Source organism: Polypterus senegalus, chromosome 2 (genome assembly GCF_016835505.1).
Source record: "Polypterus senegalus isolate Bchr_013 chromosome 2, ASM1683550v1, whole genome shotgun sequence".
NCBI classification, from domain to species: domain Eukaryota; kingdom Metazoa; phylum Chordata; class Cladistia; order Polypteriformes; family Polypteridae; genus Polypterus; species Polypterus senegalus.
In genome coordinates, this window is record NC_053155.1 from 236,184,629 (window position 1) to 236,204,836 (window position 20,208).

Below are 20,208 nucleotides of genomic sequence, written 5' to 3' on the forward strand. Positions count from 1 at the left end.
GCTTGAAACTACTTCTTGAGTCCACTCAGTCATGGAGGGTAATCCCAGTGAAACTGGAAAAGACCCTTGTTTATGGTAAATGTACCTATATCTTATTCTTATAATCCCTTCTGAAAGAGATGAGGATGAAGAATAACTGTTAAACCCAAAGATTTGATCAAGGCTTTGGTTTTATTGTAACAGTCCAATGAAATGTATGAAAATGTGCTTTTGTTCTAGTTGCTTTAGTCTTACAGTTGCCTTAAGCCTTATTCATTATTAGCATGATATTTTTAGTCCAAAATGAAAATCATAGTCCCAGTATGTCTTTGAATGTTCAGCTGTTCTCTTTCAATGTTACTGCCTATTTACTCCACTCCTGTAGCTTGGCAACTGCTAAATACTTGTCTTCTAAATCACTGTTTGTTAAAAACTCATGGTTTAAGTCTGTGCCCTAAAATATGTGTGGTGAATTTTTGTTGCCATTACAGTCTGTTCTAAAGAAAGTTACTTGCTAACAATGCAATGAGACACACCTGTTGACTGCAGAAGAATGGAATTTTGTCTTGTCTTATTAACAATTTTCAAAACTGTAACACCCTAACGAACTGAGTTAAGGCACCAACTTTAGTTTTATTAGTTTACCTTCTTTATTCTATTGGAAGCATTTTTTCTAAATGCTACAATGATTAATCAGGTTGTTAAAATGTAAATTTTAAAGTTTTTGGTTTTAAAGGAAAAGTGGGTGGGCTCTTACATTTGTTTACTTATTTATTTCTATAAAATTAGACAAAGCTGTTACGAATGAGGCCAAAGTGATACTGTAAACAAGGTCTACATACTATAAACGCCTTTAATTACGATGTGATGCCTACCCTGTTTTTAACACACACTTCAGCTTCCCTCTTTCTATATCCAGTCATACATATGCATTATCTTTTCCTTGTCATTGTGTTGGTAATCTACTTTAAGTCAGAAACAACGTGCTTATTACAAACAAAAAAAATTTCCCTTACCCCCCCCACCCTTTTTTTTCTCTTAATATATAAACACACCCCATTCCAACTCTACAAACTCCGTTTCTAGATGAATCAGTTAGTACCACGTACAAGGCGGCAGTAGTGTTGTAATTCTCTTTGGTGCCAGAATCTGGGTGGGACCACTGACGTCTTTGCAGTTACACCTCCTGACTTAGTATTCATACTATAACAGGTAATGCTGAAAGACTCAATCACTTACAGGCTGCTTGTGTGAAATATAGCTTGTCATTTTTTCTGAATGTGTTTGACTGTTCAGACATTCAGCTGTGTTTTTTGACTTTTAAGCAGCTGTTACTTTTAACTTACAGGACAACATTAATGTGTTCTTGAAAGCTTGTGGAAAGTTGGGATTAAAAGAAGCTCAGTTATTTCATCCAGGAGATCTTCAAGATTTATCTACCCGCGTCACTATTAAGTAAGTAAATTGCTTTGTGATTATTTCTTAAATGAAATGTAATAAGCGTCAAGCTTTTGATTACTATTGTATGTTAATGGCTGCTGTATCCGTCATTTATAACAGTGGAATAGGCTCTTGAGAAGTCTTCCCTTTTTTCAGTGTTATTAGATCACTCCTTAAACATTATTGAATCAAATATATTTAAAAAAATTAGAGTATTTGCAGCATTAAGGTTTTAAAAATTAATCTTTTTTTAGAATGGTTTAGTCTATACAAAAGTTTATAATGACCTCTAGACTGGGCTCTTTTTATGTATTGTGTGAATTTTGTTCTAAACAATAGTTAGCTAAATAGATATTTTTACATTTAAAGAGCAGGCTCTTTATTGTTGCAACAATCCATTTAGATCATTCTGTCAATGAGCCTGTAGGCCAAATTCTAAAAAATGGAGAATTAATTTAAATTCTAAGCTAATGTGCAACATTATGCTTTCATGAGTGTTGTTCATGCATTCCACATTTACCATTTTGATTTTGAGCTAAAAGTGAAGTTGTTTGGTGTCTCTTTATACTAGTTAATCTCTTAAGTCTGCCCTGCCATACAAATCTAAACGCAAAAGTCTAACCTGGCTTTGATATTTGATCATGTTTGCTTTGTTTCTGCGTAATGGCTATGTGTACATGTGCGTTAGTTAATGGATGAAGGAAGCTGAAAAGTGAAAGTATTTAAGATGTGCCTTTATATTGCTCCAGAGTTTTCAGAGATTTAGCTGCTTTGTGCCACATACAAGAAACCTCAAATATAGTGTTCTGTTTACTTATAAAAAGCCAATTGACACTAATTGGAAGCTTGAATGCTTCCATCTGTGAGCAGTGTGATTACATGCCTTGTGAGATAAAACTCTGAAAGGGTTACATGTTGTATAGTATGGCATGTTGAACAACCTGTTCAGCATTATAGGTCTGCTCAGGTGTGCGTAAAGAGAAGCAGATGCAAAGTGTAATTAGCTGGAATGTAGGAGGTCATGAATGTCTGCTTATTAACACCCCAAATGATTTGAGTGTTTGTTCTCAGAGCTGCATTAATTTCCAGCACAAAAACATAGTTAGTTAGTTAATAAGAAATACTTTCTCTTCTTTCCCTTCTTCTCTATAGAGTTTTTTTTTTCGTCATTAAATGTGTAGGGTTTTTAAGCAACCCTTCCCCAGGTTAGATTTTACTGGCCAGTGATTAATTTAACAGTGTGCCTATGTGATTGATCCAATCTGTTTGTTAGACCGTTTCTGTCAGTGTCTGATTATAGGTAAGGCATGCTAATTTGGAAAGTAAATAGCTGGTTTACTCTGTTGCTTTCATGAAAAGATAAGTGTAAGACAAATAAAATGTCCTCTCTGGTTCTTTGTAAATAGCTATATTTTAAGACAAACAGTAAAATACTGCCAAGGTTAATAAAATGAGTGTTATTTTATGGTACACCACAAAAAATATATCTATATATTATACTAATGTAATAGTATAATCTACAGATACACTATTCTTCTAGGAGAGAGTGATTTTTAGAAAGCAGTAGATTTAAACAATTGAAGAAAATATATAAAATGTGCATTTTGAAAATAGTATAACTCTGTACTCACTAAAGTATAAGAATTTAGTGATATTATTTTGCAAGTTTAATTAAAGAAATCCTCATGAATTATTATCAACATATTATTATTATTATTATTATTATAATAAATAGTAAATAAGTAGTCTTTATTTTTCTTGATAATATAACATGTCTAAAATGTGCTTTTTATTTAGTGCATGTTGAACACTTCAGTCAAAGTTACCATTTTAAAAAAACAATTGTTTGTTTGTCAAAGTCATGAGTTCATGTTTTTAACTGTGGAACCAGTTGGAGCAGAAGTAATTTACTGTAAGATTGCTTTGCTTTGTAATTTTTATGTATTACACACCCGAATACTCCTAGCAACCACAGTGACATTTAGATAAGGTAATGATTGATAAGTGTTGTATCATACAATATTAAACAGCAGCTAATCTGTAGTGCATTTAGGGCTTGATTCAAAAGTCATTTTGACATATAGACATATAAAAATTATTCAGCTGTTGCTACCTACAGTGGTGTGAAAAACTATTTGCCCCCTTCCTGATTTCTTATTCTGTTTGCATGTTTGTCACACAAAATGTTTCTGATCATCAAACACATTTAACCATTAGTCAAATATAACACAAGTAAACACAAAATGCAGTTTTTAAATGATGGTTTTATTATTTAGGGAGAAAAAATCCAAACCTACATGGCCCTGTGTGAAAAAGTAATTGCCCCTTGTTAAAAATAACCTAACTGTGGTGTATCACACCTGAGTTCAATTTCCGTAGCCACCCCCAGGCCTGATTACTGCCACACCTGTTTCAATCAAGAAATCACTTAAATAGGAGCTGCCTGACACAAAGAAGTAGACCAAAAGCACCTCAAAAGCTAGACATCATGCCAAGATCCAAAGAAATTCAGGAACAAATGAGAACAGAAGTAATCAAGATCTATCAGTCTGGTAAAGGTTTTAAAGCCATTTCTAAAGCTTTGGGACTCCAGCGAACCACAGTGAGAGCCATTATCCACAAATGGGGGGAAAAACATGGAACAGTGGTGAACCTTCCCAGGAGTGGCCGGCCGACCAAAATTACCCCAAGAGCGCAAAGACGACTCATCCGAGAGGTCACAAAAGACCCCAGGACAACGTCTAAAGAACTGCAGGCCTCACTTGCCTCAATTAAGGTCAGTGTTCACGACTCCACCATAAGAAAGAGACTGGGCAAAAACGGCCTGCATGGCAGATTTTCAAGACGCAAACCACTGTTAAGCAAAAAGAACATTTGGGCTTGTCTCAATTTTGCTAAGAAACATCTCAATGATTGCCAAGACTTTTGGGAAAATACCTTGTGGACTGATGAGACAAAAGTTGAACTTTTTGGAAGGCAAATGTTCCGTTACATCTGGCGTAAAAGGAACACAGCATTTCAGAAAAAGAACATCATACCAACAGTAAAATATGGTGGTGATAGTGTAATGGTCTGGGGTGGTTTTGCTGCTTCAGGACCTGGAAGGCTTGCTGTGATAGATGGAACCATGAATTCTACTGTCTACCAAAAAATCCTGAAGGAGAATGTCTGGCCATCTGTTCGTCAACTCAAGCTGAAGCGATCTTGGGTGCTGCAACAGGACAATGACCCAAAACACAGCAGCAAATCCACCTCTGAATGGCTGAAGAAAAACAAAATGAAGACTTTGGAGTGGCCTAGTCAAAGTCCTGACCTGAATCCAATTGAGATGCTATGTCATGACCTTAAAAAGGCGGTTCATGCTAGAAAACCCTCAAATAAAGCTGAATTTTGTGTGACAAACATGCAAAAGAATAAGAAATCAGGAAGGGGGCAAATAGTTTTTCACACCACTGTATATGGATTGTTTATTAAAACTGGTTATTAAGGACAAGGAGAGCCACAAATCAACTTTATATGTAACATGACAGTTACTGTTTTTCAAGTTTGGCCTCAAGAGTGCAAAACTCTAAAGTGATACACTTAAAATCTAAATAAAAGCAGAATTATTTTTTATAGAGAAAGCTAATGAAAAAGGAAGCCAGTCTGTAGTTTCGCCCTACCAGATTTTATTAATACATACCCATTTCTGATGAAAACCTTCTCTCATTTTTATTGCTTTTTTGAAGAAGTTATAAACTGTGGATGGATATTTGTTGGCTTCTATACTGTTATTTTGGATTTCTTAGTTTAATAACCTCTTTGAATTATGTACAGTATGTTAAAACCTGAAAGTTATAGGATAAAGGTGTGAATTTGACGGTGGTAGTCATGTAAACATTGCCATGTAATGTATTCTTTGAAATTGCGTAGGCCGGGATGATGCTGATTAAAAAAACATCCTTGTGAAAGGCCTTAATACTTTTAGTACAGTGGAAACATAACAGAAAAGCTTAAAATAAAGCAGCTTAATAGTGATAAAACGTACGTTTGTACTCTGTTTTTTTTTTTTAACAGCATAATGTTCCAAGCTGAAAGTCTCTTTATCACTGGTGTAATGTTCTGCTCTTTGGTCTGGCTGGCTGTGATTCAGGAGAGAATTGCTTGCCACCTGCCCTTTAAAATGCCCCTTCAAAATAAGGGTATTCAGTTACTGTCTTATTATAAATATGAGAAAGTGACCTTTTCTCCTAGAGTACATACTTTGTAAGGCTTTAAACATTATTGAAGGCAAGAGAGAGTAAATAAAGGATTACATCGACCTGTATGTGTGGAAATGTGCATGCAGTACACTAGGCTACTGTGCAGAGGTTTTTTTGCTCAGCATTTATAGTGTGTTTCCTTGGCAGAAAGTGAAATTATTTATTAGTTTTAAAGTGTTGGAGTAAATATTTGGTAACTGTTCAGTCTTTTGAGTAGAGTGTAGAATTTGTCTGGCCAGGCACTTTTTGTTTTGTTAAAACAGCTTTTAAAAAATGGTGTTTTTAATGACCACTGTGAGTTTTCTTGAAATGAGTATAGGTTTTCTTTTCAACAAAGCAAAGTTGGCCTTCCATATTCTTTCATAAGTAATCCTATTTATAGTTTTTATTTCCCTCCTTTTCACTATTGCTTTCGTGGTGTACACTATTGCCTTATAGACTCGTTTTATTTGAGTTTGTATCTCTTACAAAGGCATGATTTTAAAATAGGTATAATTCATTTAATAGCTTTTAAAATAGACATAAGTAGCCACATTACTTTTACATTTTTCAAGTTCTGCTCTTTTTATAGTGTGTGTGGTGTTTCTTTTTTTTTTTTTAATATATATAAACATTTACAGTAGCCAAGCAAAGTAACTGCTTAGATTCTAGAAGGAATCTATGAGCCCATTGAGAAAATGATTACATGCTTAGGAGGCTGCTCTCACCCTAAAGGATGGGTATGCCAGTGATAAATCAGGTAGTAGCTCAAGCACCTGTGTCACAAATCCTTTAAACAATACCTGTAAAAATTAAATGTATTGGTTTTCAGTGGTTGGCTCTGCCACCGAACGGATTTAGCATGCCAGATTCAAACCCTATGCATGGACATTGTTGAGTGTAGTTTGAATGCTTTCCTCCAGGTAATCGGGTTTTCCTCTCTTATCCCCAAGAATATACAGGTTAGGTTATTTAGTATCCCCAAAGTGGCTTTTGTGCTTCTGTAAGTAACATATGTATGTGAGTGACACCCTATCCCAGGGCTGTTTCTTGCCTTTCACCCAGTGCTACCATTTGAGGGTAATGTTAATTCTTTACAACTTAGGTGTTTTAGAATTGTATAGTAGTGTATGGGCAATGCATGTGACATATTCCTTCCTACCTCTACCCTCCTTTCTATGACTATGAACATGTTTTCCATGGTAATATCTTTTGATTTGAAACTAATTTGGGCTGACGTAAAAAATTGGTTAAATTTGTTGCTTAATGGGTATGCTCTCAAGACTCTGGAGCTATGTTCACTTCATATCTGCATGGTTTGTTCTTGTTCATTCCTAACAGGTGTTGGTTATATTAACTGATGGTACTAAATTGACCACATGCGAGTCTGTGTCTGTGTGTGTGTGACAGCATGTTTTGACATGTAAAGGCACCACATCCGAGGTTGGTTTCTACCTTGTGCCCAGTCATTCTGGGATTGGCTCGGTTTCCCACAATTCTGTGCTAGATTGGGTTTGATAATAATTCGGTAGCTGTTACTTAACTGATGTGAAAATTGTGTTTTGATCAAAAAAAGAATGTTCCGTGTACAAATGCTTGTATATTACTGTTGTAGAATGAGTAGTCTAACTTGGTCAGTGTAGTATATACTAAATCAGTTTTGTTGATTAAACTAGAATCTGTGTGGTTTACATTCCATTGCTTTCATTTATGAAGGCTTTCTCTCCCTACTTGTGGCATGGACTACATTGTCTCAAGCTTTCGGTCTTATAATGTTCATTCATTCTTTAAGCTTAAGTTGACATGATAATAACTTATATTTTATTCCATTTGCCGTTTGTTCTGCATACATTTGTACTTTGTTTTACAAATTCATATATTTATAGATCTAGTCCTGGGGTCAATCCTTAAACATGTACAGAACTTCACAGAATAAATTGGCACATGACTCATTTCTCATTTTGCAAACTTACATTATGCCAAGACACTGTGGTTAACATAGTATCAAAGTTATTTATACCACAAAGATGCAATAATTCTGTTGTGTGGATGTGTAATTTGACAAGTTTGTATAAATAACTGAAGTCTGAGTTTGTTGGGTGTCTACTTCTTCTAACCTTCTAAGTTTTACAGCCCTTTTACTACAGAAGATCCACATTTTGTTTTGTCTTTGTTCAGTCTTGTCTTGCTTTTTTCCTTCCCCCAGCCATTAAGGCATTTAATATTTACTGAAGAAGAATATTTATTGTAATGTTTTGCACTCTTTAGCATTTTGCTAAATTATCAACAGTATATATATTAGAATATATAGTGTGTATGGTAATTATTGGCCATTATTATCTTTTCTTTTCCTGTGCTTCAGTATTCTAAACAATTTGACAGCTAACATTTAAGGTACTTATTTAACTTTAAGCATGCAAAGTCATACTTACCAGGGAATGTACTCTTGCATTTGTTTTCTTTCTCTGAAACTACTCATTGTAGCTTCTGGAAAAATGATGACTTGGCTGTATGATGATTGGCTTTAGTTAACCTGTGAAGAATATTGGATTGGCTTACATGAGTTAATTTCTAGAAACTCTACCTTTTGAATGTTACCCTGCATTAAAATTGATTTTGTATTTAGTTGAAACAACCTTTTTAACTTTAAACTGGCTTATGCTATTGCTTTTTTCTGAGTAAGCAACATCCCTTGAACCCACAAACAAGTTAAGTTGATTATTTTTACTTTGGATAGAGTTTTGCAATTCCTATCTTTATCGTTAAACAAAATAAGTTTCTATTGATTTTGGTTAATTCATAAATACACTATCTAATCAAACTGTTTTGATGTAACCTGGTCTATCAAAGAAAACAAACAGTGAAGATCTTTGTTCCACTTGACTTCAGCTGTGGTAGTAATGGGTTAACTTGTGTTTTGTGTGGAGTACCGTTACCATGATAGTTATGAATATTTTGATACATGCCCCAGTTTCTGATTTGTGTCTTGTTTTAAAGGGACTGGTTAAAATGAAGAAAATCAAAATTATTATCATGCTTGTAATATGTTCTCCCAGGATATTGCCTCTAAGCTCTGTACTTTACAACTGTGACTTTACTTGATTTTTGGTGTTTTAAATAAAATCTGCTTATAAGTATCCTTTTATTTTCTAATATGAACTCCCAAGGGGCTACTCTTGTTGAACCACACTATTGCTGCTCAAATATTTAAAGGCATTCCCCATGTGTATTTTATTGTTCTGATTCTTTTTTTTCCCCCCAAATGTAATTACTTCCTGAGAAGAGCACTTACACTTAGAACAGAACTCTAGGGTGCTATACACTTGCAAATGCAGTGCAGGTAAATTACATAGTCACATGCAAACATGTACAATGTCATAGTGAAACATGAAAAAGTGCAATTTGTACAGAGAAATGTACATAGAGAAGTTTCTTCTTCTTTTGGCTACTTCTGTTAGGGGTTGCCACAGCGGGTCATCTTTTTTCCATATCTTTCTGTCTTCTGTGTCTTGTTTTGTTAAACCCATCACCTGCATGTCCTCTCTCACCATATCCATAATTTAAGTTATTAAAATCTCTTACTGACCTAAATTGTAGTCATAGATTCCTCCTGTCATAACTTAGCCAGACCCAGTTGAGGACACTCTGTGTAGCATCACAGCATAAATCGTCAACCTCAATGTCAATAGAATAACATGAAGACCTGATGAGTCCATCATTACTGACAATGCGTCCACTCCAAGACCAAGCAAGTGTCGCTGCAGGACACTCAGATGAATGACAAAATAGAAAAGACTTATTAATGGCTAATCAAAATAATTGACATGGTTTCCAATAAGGAACCTGTTTCCTGAATTAACTTTTTAGTAAGGAAATAATTGACCTGGGTACTGAGTGTTAGAGAATTTAATGGTTTGAATGAATTGTTTTCTTTTGGTTCAGATGTAAGTAGATGTTTGAGATATGCTCTAATTTAGAAAGATTTGTAAGAATGGCATATAGAGATGGCATATTTTAGAAAGCATCGAAATGTGATGTCTAAAGGTGAAAAGGATCTGAATTTTGGATAGGTTCTGCCAAAATAAGCTTTTTAGATTAAGACCCTAGTAATACTTTAGTATTTGCAATTTTTTTAAAAGCCATTAGTGACTGACTGACTCACTTATTGAAGCAAGTGGTCAACAGTGGCAAATACATAATAGAGGTATTTCCTGTATTGATAGCTATTAGAACACCTTATACACCAAGAGTTATACAGTAATAACAGTTTCAGTGCAGAGAGCTGAGCAAATTTTTTTTTTTTTAAGATAGTATTTAATTTGTTGGAATAGTTTTCACAAAACATTTAGAAAGACAATGTTAATTTGCCTATTTATAGGAACCTATTCAAATTTTTTTTCCTCAGTGTATATGAAATTGTTATAAATGTTCAACTCTTAAATGTTAAATGGACTTTATTATTGATAGCATTTGTCATCACTGTATACAACATTTGAATATTTTGCATATATTATTAAATAGCAAAATACCTGCGCTTCGCAGCGGCGAAGTACTAACTTAAAATTTTTATTAAGAAGAAAAATAAACCTTTTTAAACTGAAGGAAAATATACCAATAATTGTTTGTTAATAATTCATAAACATCAAAGTGTCCACAACTCAAATCGTCACCTGTGAATCTAAGGTGTTTTAAGAGGCATTGGTGGTTGTCCAAAGGTGTAAAATATTTGGCCATTTCGGTACACTTGAAAGCGACAACCGAACAATTCAGCGGCAGCCATCAACTCACATGCAGAACCATAGGTGAAGGGCTGAAGCATTTCACTCTTATAGTGCTCCTGTGTAGTATAATTATCTCCTGTACCGTCATCCGTCCACACCTTGAACCTGTCCCAGTCATTCAATACATAAGACACAATGTTCCTCTGCATATCAAGAGAGAGCCTGATATGGCCGTGCAATATGTAACACAAGGAATGGAAAAGGCAGGCGCCATCTCCGGGCATGGAAACCACTCGGTAAGTGACAGTTCTTTGATCGATGGTGATCACCTCGATAGACATGTTAATGAGGGTATGGTTGGATCGATAAAGAAAATGGGTACCTGAAAAATGTAAACTAAGTCTAAAATACCTACACAATAACAATAATCGTAATAAACGAACAATAAAACAGTGGAGAAGCCGTGGATTAAATAAAAAGGCTGCAGTTATCAGCAGGGAGACGTGAATACTGTGGCGAAGTAAGGAAGGGAATGAAGAGACCGGAGCGACGGACGGCCTTATATAGGCAGGCAGCCCACTACGTGGGAGGCGTGGGGATGGGGGACCCAACGCCGCCTCACACGGTGACTGAGCTGCAGGCTATGGACGTATATATGTACATAAGTAGGATTCAGTTAGCATTGGGAACCAGCGTACGAAATTTATTGTAGATGGGGCCCATAAGTAACAAAAACCGTTGGAAAGTTCAATATGGCGGCCGACAGTGGCATCATACCACCGAAATAAGTACGTACATCGGTTTCGGTTAGCGCAGGGAAGCCGCCTATCAAATTTCGTGAAGATGAGGCCATAAATAAAGTTTAACATGGCGGATGTTGTCGACCGTTATGCGTAGAATTTTGAAATGAAACCTACTAACTTTTGTAAGTAAGCTATAAGGAATGAGCCTGCCAAACTTCAGCCTTCTACCTACACAGGAAGTTGGAGAATTAGTGAGTCAGTGAGGGCTTTGCCTTTTATTAGTATAGATTATGATACCAGGTGGGAAAATGGGTTCAGAGGTTGCAAAGTAATTAATGCTTGTCTTAGCCTACAGCAGTAATTACATGCTTTCCCATAAATGGAAAACAGTATTTTAACACTTTTTCTAAAAAAAAAATATGAAAATATTCATAGATGATCCCACCCTGTTTGAGGTGGATACAGACATTATTTAGTTTGTAGGGTTAAACACGTGTTGACCTTTGAATTATTACACAAAAATGTTGTCTTTCGGTAAACACATTGCCAGAGGTTTTTTGTGTGTACACCATTTGTGATACTGCTTTGTCTCCCCTAATTAATATGGTATTTATATGTTCATAACTGTACAGAAAAACATGTACTTGATGTCCCCTTAATAAACCTTTCTTGGTAAAATAACTATAATAGGTAAGGAAGTCCAGAAAAGCCCCATGGCACATTGAAAGGATCATAAAACAAATTTGAAATGCTTTTAACTTAATACAAAATAATCATCTCCATTATCTATACTGTATCTGTTGTGGTTTCTTCATAAGGGGCTTTCTTTTCTATGCTAGTTTATCTGTAATGCTCACTGTAAAGAAGCAAAGTGCCAAAGTACATACAGTAGAAGACCAAAAGGCATATACCAGGGATACAAAGTCTTTTTTATTTTTTTTGTTTAAATTGATTTCTATGAAGTGGATAATAGAAAAAAATGTTCCACTACCATCCTGAGTAATTTGATCGAATGCCATTTTGTGACTGTTAATTTTTTAAAGCACAATGCTAGAATTAAATCACAATGCTAGATCTTTTCTGCCAGTAGTTGACCTCTTGCTTTCTCTCTTCTTTTACTATTCTCTTAACCAGGGGAAAAATACTTTCTAATACCCAAACCTTACCATTGGCTAACTGTTTAGTTTCAGGTTTAATTTTCCTTATGACATAAGGTTAGAAAATAACTCATTAGCAAACATTGCACAGTGCCACAGCCAGATTTTTCCACTTTACTGCTTATTTTTTACACTGACTGTTACATCTTTGACAAAAGCCTTTTACTGGATGTAATGTAAAGTGATTGAACACCTAGCATAATCAGTTAATATTTGCTCATTAAGATCTGTCACTCTGGGTAATTGTCCTATTCCACTCAATAACTGGCTACAACAACAACATTTATTTATATAGCACATTTTCATACAAATGTAGCTCAAAGTGCTTTACATGATGAAGAAAAGAGAAATAAATGACAAAGTAAGAATTAAAAATAAGACAATACTCATTAACATAGAATAATAGTAAGGACCGATGGCCAGGGAGGACAGAAAAAACAAAAAAAAAAAGACTCCAGATGGCTGGAGAGAAAAAATAAAATCTGCAGGGTTTGCAGACCATGAGACCGCCTAGCCCTCTCTGGGCAAAGTCCCCTTTAGTAGTAATTTCATTAGTAACTGTACAAAAATGTTTGATAATAACCGTCAACTCATTTACATTTTTACTTTTTCATAGATGACCTGTTTTTTTTTTTTTTTGCCTTCAACCTGTACAAGCATCTGGTTAAGTTTTACACTTGGACTTCAGATTCTCTACAGTAGTCTAGTCAGATTTTCTTTTGATTGCGGAATCGCTTGTGTATTTGGGTCATGTTGCACAATGAATCTCCAAGCTGACATTCTTCCGACCAGTCCTCAAAACAAAAATGATTTTTCCTTTAAAGCTGTTAAGATGTCTAGGTTATTCTATGCCAGGCTGCTATCTTCTGACTTTGTTGTTCATAAGGACTTATCATGAAGTGTAATGTTACTTTTTCTTCATAAAAATTATGGTGCTCATGTTGGGTTAAGTTTGTCTGTCTTTAGCACCAGGGTTGCCACATTAAATAATGTGCATTTTTTTGCCCCCTTTATCTATACTAAGCATGTGCCAGATAAAAAAATAAGTTCTATCTTTCTGGAAAAAATGTGAAACTGACTTGTTTTAAAACAAAAAAACAACAAAAAAATAGGCATTAAAAGAATACTAATGTGTAATGTAAAAGTAAATGCAAAACAAAACTTGCTCCACCCACATGCTTCTCTAAATTACTTGGAAGTTTTAAACTCTTTCCTTCAAGCTAAAAGGAGCCTGCCCATTCTAACCATACAAATGCGTGCAGCTTAAGAGACATAACAGAAAGTGATAATTTGTTTTCATGTTCTGATGAAATAATTTTTCAGATTCAGAATAGGTGGTATTCAGTACACAGTTATTTCAGTCACTTGCACAACAGAGCTGAATGTAACTGAAGTAGTCAAATGCAGCCTATTTGGATTTTTAAACTCCTTTTTGCCATTGCAGATTTTCTCTAGAATTGCAACACCATAGATTGTGCTTACAGTGATATGTAAAAAATTTTGGAAAATTATCACCAATACCATGGACTAACATATGGCTTGTAATATGGATGTACCATTTTCATTATTGGATGCTTGTGGTATGCTGAGGGGTTGCAAACTGCATTCTGCAAAGTTTGAAACTTTTGAAGTGAAAATATTTAGCACAATTTTTTAAGGTAGTATATAAATATGGTTGTGTATGTAATTCTTAAGGTTTATACTTATCTTTTTGGTAATGTGTTATTTAGTAATTAAAAACAAAAAAAAGGAAAATGTCACTGTGATCAAAGTGCCGCCTTAACAGATCATGTTGTCGCCTCACTTGCTGGCCCTGTTTAGTACATTTTTTAGTGAGATAACTGAGGATCATCCAAATGTATATTGGTAAACTTGAAACACTCATTTACATTCTAATAATTGAGAAATGGTTTCTCCTTTCCCAGTTTGCGTGGGTTCTTATTTGTTGTTTTTTTTGCCTGCTCTTCTGCTTCTTTTTACTCAGGTCTACTGCAGGGATTTTTTCATTTAGAAAGTCTGAATTAAACTTTCCCTTAAGGTTTTAGTTCTGGCAGCAATACATTTCTAGAACCCTTATGCTGGCATTCTGATTGGGATATTAGATTTACAGTATGTTGTGTACTGCTAATAACTTAGTAGTATGAATAAAAAGTACTATTAGGGTGAGCCGTTTCATTTTTTTAACATCTAAGTACTAAATTCTTGATTTCCTTTTTCAGATATGTAGGTAAGACTTATTGCTGACCCTAAATTGGCCCACATACCAGCATTTAAGCTAATGCTTATGCCCTCTGGAAGGCAAATTTCCTGACTGGTGTTGGTTCCTGTTTTTCATCAGATGCTGTCATTCACTTAGCTGGTGCTTCACGTCACTGGTCAAACTTAACTTCAAATTACTTGTAAATTAGAATCTGTTGTCCTACGTTTTAATCTTAATTGAAACATGAACAGCTTTAGCCACTGTGAAATGCTCCTTGTCCCACTTATATTTTACATATTTGTTTTAAATTAGTAATAATAGCTTTCTCTGTTTCAGTGCTGCAATTGGTAGGTCAAACTTTTAGCAAAACCTATTGTCTGAATGTTAATTATGAGTTTTGACATTAAATCTTTGCAATAACTGGGCCGACATTTCTCCTTTACCGCAAAAAGATTATTTAATGCTTTAAGCTCACAATCTGTGGATGACTTAAGATCTGTAGCCATATCCTTAATATGTAAACTTAGAATACTGCATTTTAATTAAGCTGCTGACTTAAAACACCCACTTTGTCATACTTTTCAAAGCACTTTGTATGGCTGTGATTTTCTTTTAAACAGCTGTAATGTTAATGGATTGTTAATCCTTGTTATAATTAAAACTTAAGTATAGTGTAATGCATAACACGTAAGCTGACACCGAGCCTCCATGTACCAGAAATTGTACTACTGATTGGAAAGAACATATATTTTGTTAAATACATTTAAATGCATGAAATGAAATCTTGCCATTTAGGTTAGGTTTCTTAGTCTATTGCAGTATAGAAGCCAATGCTCATTATACAAACTTTTTTTTTTCCCTCAACTTTAGACTATAAAGTTACATTGTATCACGCATGTAAATGTTTTGTATTTATGTTATAGTACATATTTATTTAATTGTGTGCCAGTACCCAAGATGTACAACAAGTATATATTTTCTGTGAAGAGATTTCTTGTGGGGAACAGTTGTTTACACCTGACAAGCAGTTTTATAGCTTTATTTTTGCTCTTATCCATATTAGAGTTCATTTGCAAAATCTAACATTATGAGCTTGTATCTCTTTCCATCTGTTTTACTCTTGGGCTATTTTTTTCTGATATTTACTGTATATGGCAAACTGTTTGTTTTTTTTTTGTTTTTTTTTTTTTTTGTTTTTTAAGTGGTCATACACTCCCTGAATTTTTTTTTTTTTTTTTATTTTATACCCAACTGCAAAACCACATATGCTATCTTAAAACAGCCAGTGAACAACAAAACAATAGGGGGAAAAAATACAGTTCTGATTTAACTTTACATGTACGCGCTACTATAGATGCAAGAAGCATATCATCACCAGAAAAAGTGTCTCGGGCACATTCCTAAATAGTAGTATACCATACAAATATATACTGTAAAACCTCTGTGTTCAGGTGGTATGAGAAAACCTGAAACCTGGATGGAATTTTGTGAATAACGGTTCATTGCTAAAATATAGAGACAGACTGATGACAACAAGTTTTAAGGTGTGAAATGCTTGCTCTTTTTATCATCTCATTCAATAATTTACAAATATTAGTTTAACTAGCTGTGCTACCTGTTTAAGACAGACTAAAGTCTAATTAATCAATGTAGACCTCGGCATTAATGTTTACTGTGGACCATAGAGCACATAGAACTCTTATATGCCATTTGGTATGGGATGCTTAAAAGCAGGGTTAATAATGTTTGTGATGCACCATCTATTAGAATGGAAAATGCAAAGCATTTTATTACTAAAAATGTTTGATGTGCTGTCTTTTTGAATAACACCAACATAGCAAACTGATGGACACACAGGCAGACACTTTTATTTAGTTGAACAAATGGTTCAGTTAGTGCAGATGCCATGGTTTTCCTCCATTCTTCTGTGGCTATCAAAATACTTTGACAAGCTCTTGCTTATATTAAGGTTTGTCTTTGCGTGCTTACATTTCAAAAGGGTATTGTTTAACAGCTAATAATTATCCTTATGAATCTATTGGCCTGCTCTAGTGTGTCTGTCTATAAATGTAAAATAGAGAGAGAGGGGATGGGTACATGTGCTGATTACCACATGATGATCCACCTGGATTGGGATCCCAGTGCAGCGAGTGAGAACTTTGTGCAAATGACCATTCAATGCGTAAATCCTAAGAATCTCAGAGTCCTAGTAGCTGTAAATGTTTAAAATTGTATGCAATTTTATTCTTTTGTAATGCTAATTTTAAGTCCCTATATATTATTGTCTTAGGCAAATACCTGGGTTTACATTAACAGATCTTTATCTTTGTCCATTTACATCCCACTATACAATACAATTATATAGTTTGTGATTCATCTGAAAAGTGTTAATCATCTGGAAACTAAATTGAAGAGACATCTCACCCCGTAATTAATATTCCCTTATTATGGCTAATTTCGTAATGTTTAATAATATGTCAGTGTAATCCTAAATTTAGGTTTTCAAATAGTGCCACCTTCCTAGAATTAATCTGCACTTGATGGCATGTTGTACAGTTTATCATATATGAAAACATGTTAACTAGGCTTATTTCTATTAATTTTGATTGGACCTTTTGCAGTTTTGTTCATGTATCTTGGTCTTCTGATAAAAAAAACATGTATCTGAAAGTCAATACACTTTTGAGATACAATTGGACATTTTATTTTATTTTTTTTCTTTTCTTTACTATGTCATTTTTAATAAGCATCATGGACAGCTCAAGGGGAATATTTGTAAATCCTGCCCGACCTAGGTTTGTTCAGAACCTGCACACACACTGTGTGTCTGTTTAGGTTTTTCTCATAATATTCCAGTTTTGCTCCAACTTCCCAAACAAGTTTTGCTCTTTGAGTGTGCGACGAGGGGTTTTATCCAATTAAGCAATCTTCCATACTGACATCCTGTTCATAGATGGTTCTTAAGCCCGATGTTGTGTGATTCTGACCTTCATGTTCATTGTCCTAGGTTTGAAGAGGGGTGGATGGGTAGTATGTATGTATGTATGTATGTATTTATTTATTTATTTATTTTTTTAATAACTGAGTAAGAAAACCTACAAAGTTTGTTTGCTTAAAATATAAAACTCCCTGACTTGTATCTTAGTTATTCAATGGTTTACTCTAATCAGGGTTATTGTTGTATTTCTTGCAATGAATACTAGATGATATTTATACCCAGTAAACAAATGTTGAAATCCCTGTTTTATACTTCTGGTGCTGCAATTTTCTCACACTTGGCAGATAAACAAGAAGAGTACAAAAATAGAAACCTTTGAAAAATAATGCTTAGGATGTTGCAAAGCTCTGAGGCTTCCAAAATGGATTGAACTCCTGTATTAAGTTATCTAGTTATTGAGACCAAACAAAAGTCAAGTCACTTGCTGTTTTGTCTGGAATTTAATGGCATTTTTGTCTAACATAATTTATGTTGTAGGGTTAAAATTTATAAAGCTGAATTAAAGAGATGTACTATATTGAAATACTAGCCATGTGTGCCCAACCACGTTGCGCGTGTTAGTTGTCTGTGAAGGGCTCCCTGTTTAAACGTGGCTGCCAGTCGTGATCTGGGCCCTTCGTCGCACAGCATTATGATTTTTTATAAGGGAAACAAAATTACAAAAGAAAACCCTTGGACATTGATTCGATAGGAACGGCCTACTCGGAATCACTGTCCAATAGTAATTATGTGGTCGTGTGGAGCATTTCTGCTTCTGTCCATTCACAGTACGTCTCGTTTTCACAACGCTATCTTTTCCTCTCACAATGTCTACTCAACCTTTCTCCAATCTCGCAGGTTGCTTTGTGGCAATCCAAAGAGTAAGGCAATATACACGGAGCAATGGTTATAAAAGGGGGACACATAGGTATCCAGGCTCTTCAAAGCATAAATAGAGATCACTTCACTGACATTTGAGCAAGCCACGGTACAACTGTGAGATGCGCAGCACTCGCCGGCTACAACGTAACAATAATTATTTCCGGAACGTGCTGTTACGTTGTCATTCATTTTACCCACTGTCTTTCTTTCATTCATATGTTACATAGGTACGTACCTTTTATCTTCGGCAATCTCATTCTCTAACCAGGCCTCAGGAGCTAACCAGCTGTCCACCACCCCTTTCGTTAATCCGGCATATTGTTGACATCCGTGACTAACAACAACGTACTAAACTGGAAGGTGGTCTATGCATGCGTGGAATTTGCGGACAAACAAAGATCAAGATGTAAATGAAGATCTCTTTAGTTAATTTAAAGTACAACAATTTGCTTAGTTTGAATGTCTGTGTTTTGAGGTGTGACTGGCGTACTACAGTCTTCAGTAGTATAAGCCTGGAGGAGAATCTTAATGCAATGTCTATGTTTTAGCTGTCTCTCTACTGCCATCTAGTGTTGCTTCTTCTAATTCATTCACGGACAAACAGATTAAGATCCAAATGAAGATTATATATAGAGATGAATAGAGAGAGTTTAAATAGTAACTATCCAGAAGTCAACATTCCTTTTTTACTTTTGCTTTTTATAGAACTATAGTGAATACATGTCCCATCCATCCATCCATTATCCAACCCGCTATATCCTAACTACAGGGTCACAGGGTCTGCTGGAGCCAATCCCAGGCAACACAGGGCACAAGGCAGAAAACAAACCCCGGGCACGGCACTAGCCCACTGCAGGGCACGCACACACTAGAGACAATTTAGTTGTGCCCTGTGTTGGCTGGGATTGGCTCCAGCAGACCCCCGTGACCCTGTTAGGTTATAGCAGGTTGGATAATGGATGGATGGATGGATGAAGGTTACATCTTATGTAAATCCACACTTAACAGTCATAACAGTAACATTGCTCTCACATACTTTGAAGCCCAGCTGTTATGTTGCCTTTCTGAAGATTCATGGCCTCCTTGGTCCTCAACACTATCCTGTTGTAATCATTGCTTTGTTGCTGTGGAACAAAGTCATTGTGACTATGTTGCCTCATAAACCAAGTAATATGTTGATCAAAAAGATAGTTGCAGTTTTGTTATTATTTTTCTTTTCTTTTGTTCTAAATATTCACGTTGTGTTTAAGCAACCTGTACATGTCCACCTCTCAGGCAGTAGATGGAACATCTGAAATTACACCTTTTTGTCAAAGGTCTGAGAAATGTCACTTCATTAAAAAAAAAAAGTCATTCAACTTTTAAAAATACTGTGTTTCGTACATGCATAATTTGCTTGAAAGTGGGTTGCAGCTTTTGAAAATCCTGTTGGAAATGGTCAAAAAAGTAAACCTTTGCTACAGAAAATGTCATAATCAAAGGAGAACAGGAATTTGATTTTTAGTAAAGGAAAATTTATATTAAATTATTATAGTATATTATTTACCTAATTGCATGGTTAAGCATGTTATTTAAACTCTGTCCTGCTTGTCAGGAAAGCTTTTTTTTTTTTTTTTTTTTGTAATAAATAAATGCTTAGCAATTTGATATTTATTTTAATTTTAATTGACTCTCTGCTGTTCTTTACAGTTTGGTCTTGAAATAGACTATAAGTTGCTTGATAAAATGGATTCTGATACTGCCTGTTCTAAAAGTTTGCTCAATAATCTGACAATGAAATGAGAGTGAAGAGATTTTTACAATTTATGTACTTATACATACATTTCAGGATAATATATGCAACTCTTCTTTGAGGTTCTCCTTCATGAGGTAATGTAATAATATGGTAT

The 20,208-nt window shown here is 34.9% G+C and overlaps 1 protein-coding gene across 12 annotated transcripts in view; it reads left to right on the plus strand.

Annotated features, from left to right (window-relative positions):
• The window catches only part of lmo7a (LIM domain 7a), a 183,326-nt gene that overhangs the window by 73,142 nt on the left and 89,976 nt on the right, over positions 1-20,208 (plus strand). For all 12 annotated transcript variants that reach the window (XM_039745351.1, XM_039745352.1, XM_039745355.1 and 9 more), the window contains exon 5: positions 1,328-1,434. In XM_039745351.1, the coding sequence (XP_039601285.1) occupies positions 1,328-1,434 (107 nt within the window). The remainder of the gene's footprint in view (positions 1-1,327; positions 1,435-20,208) is intronic.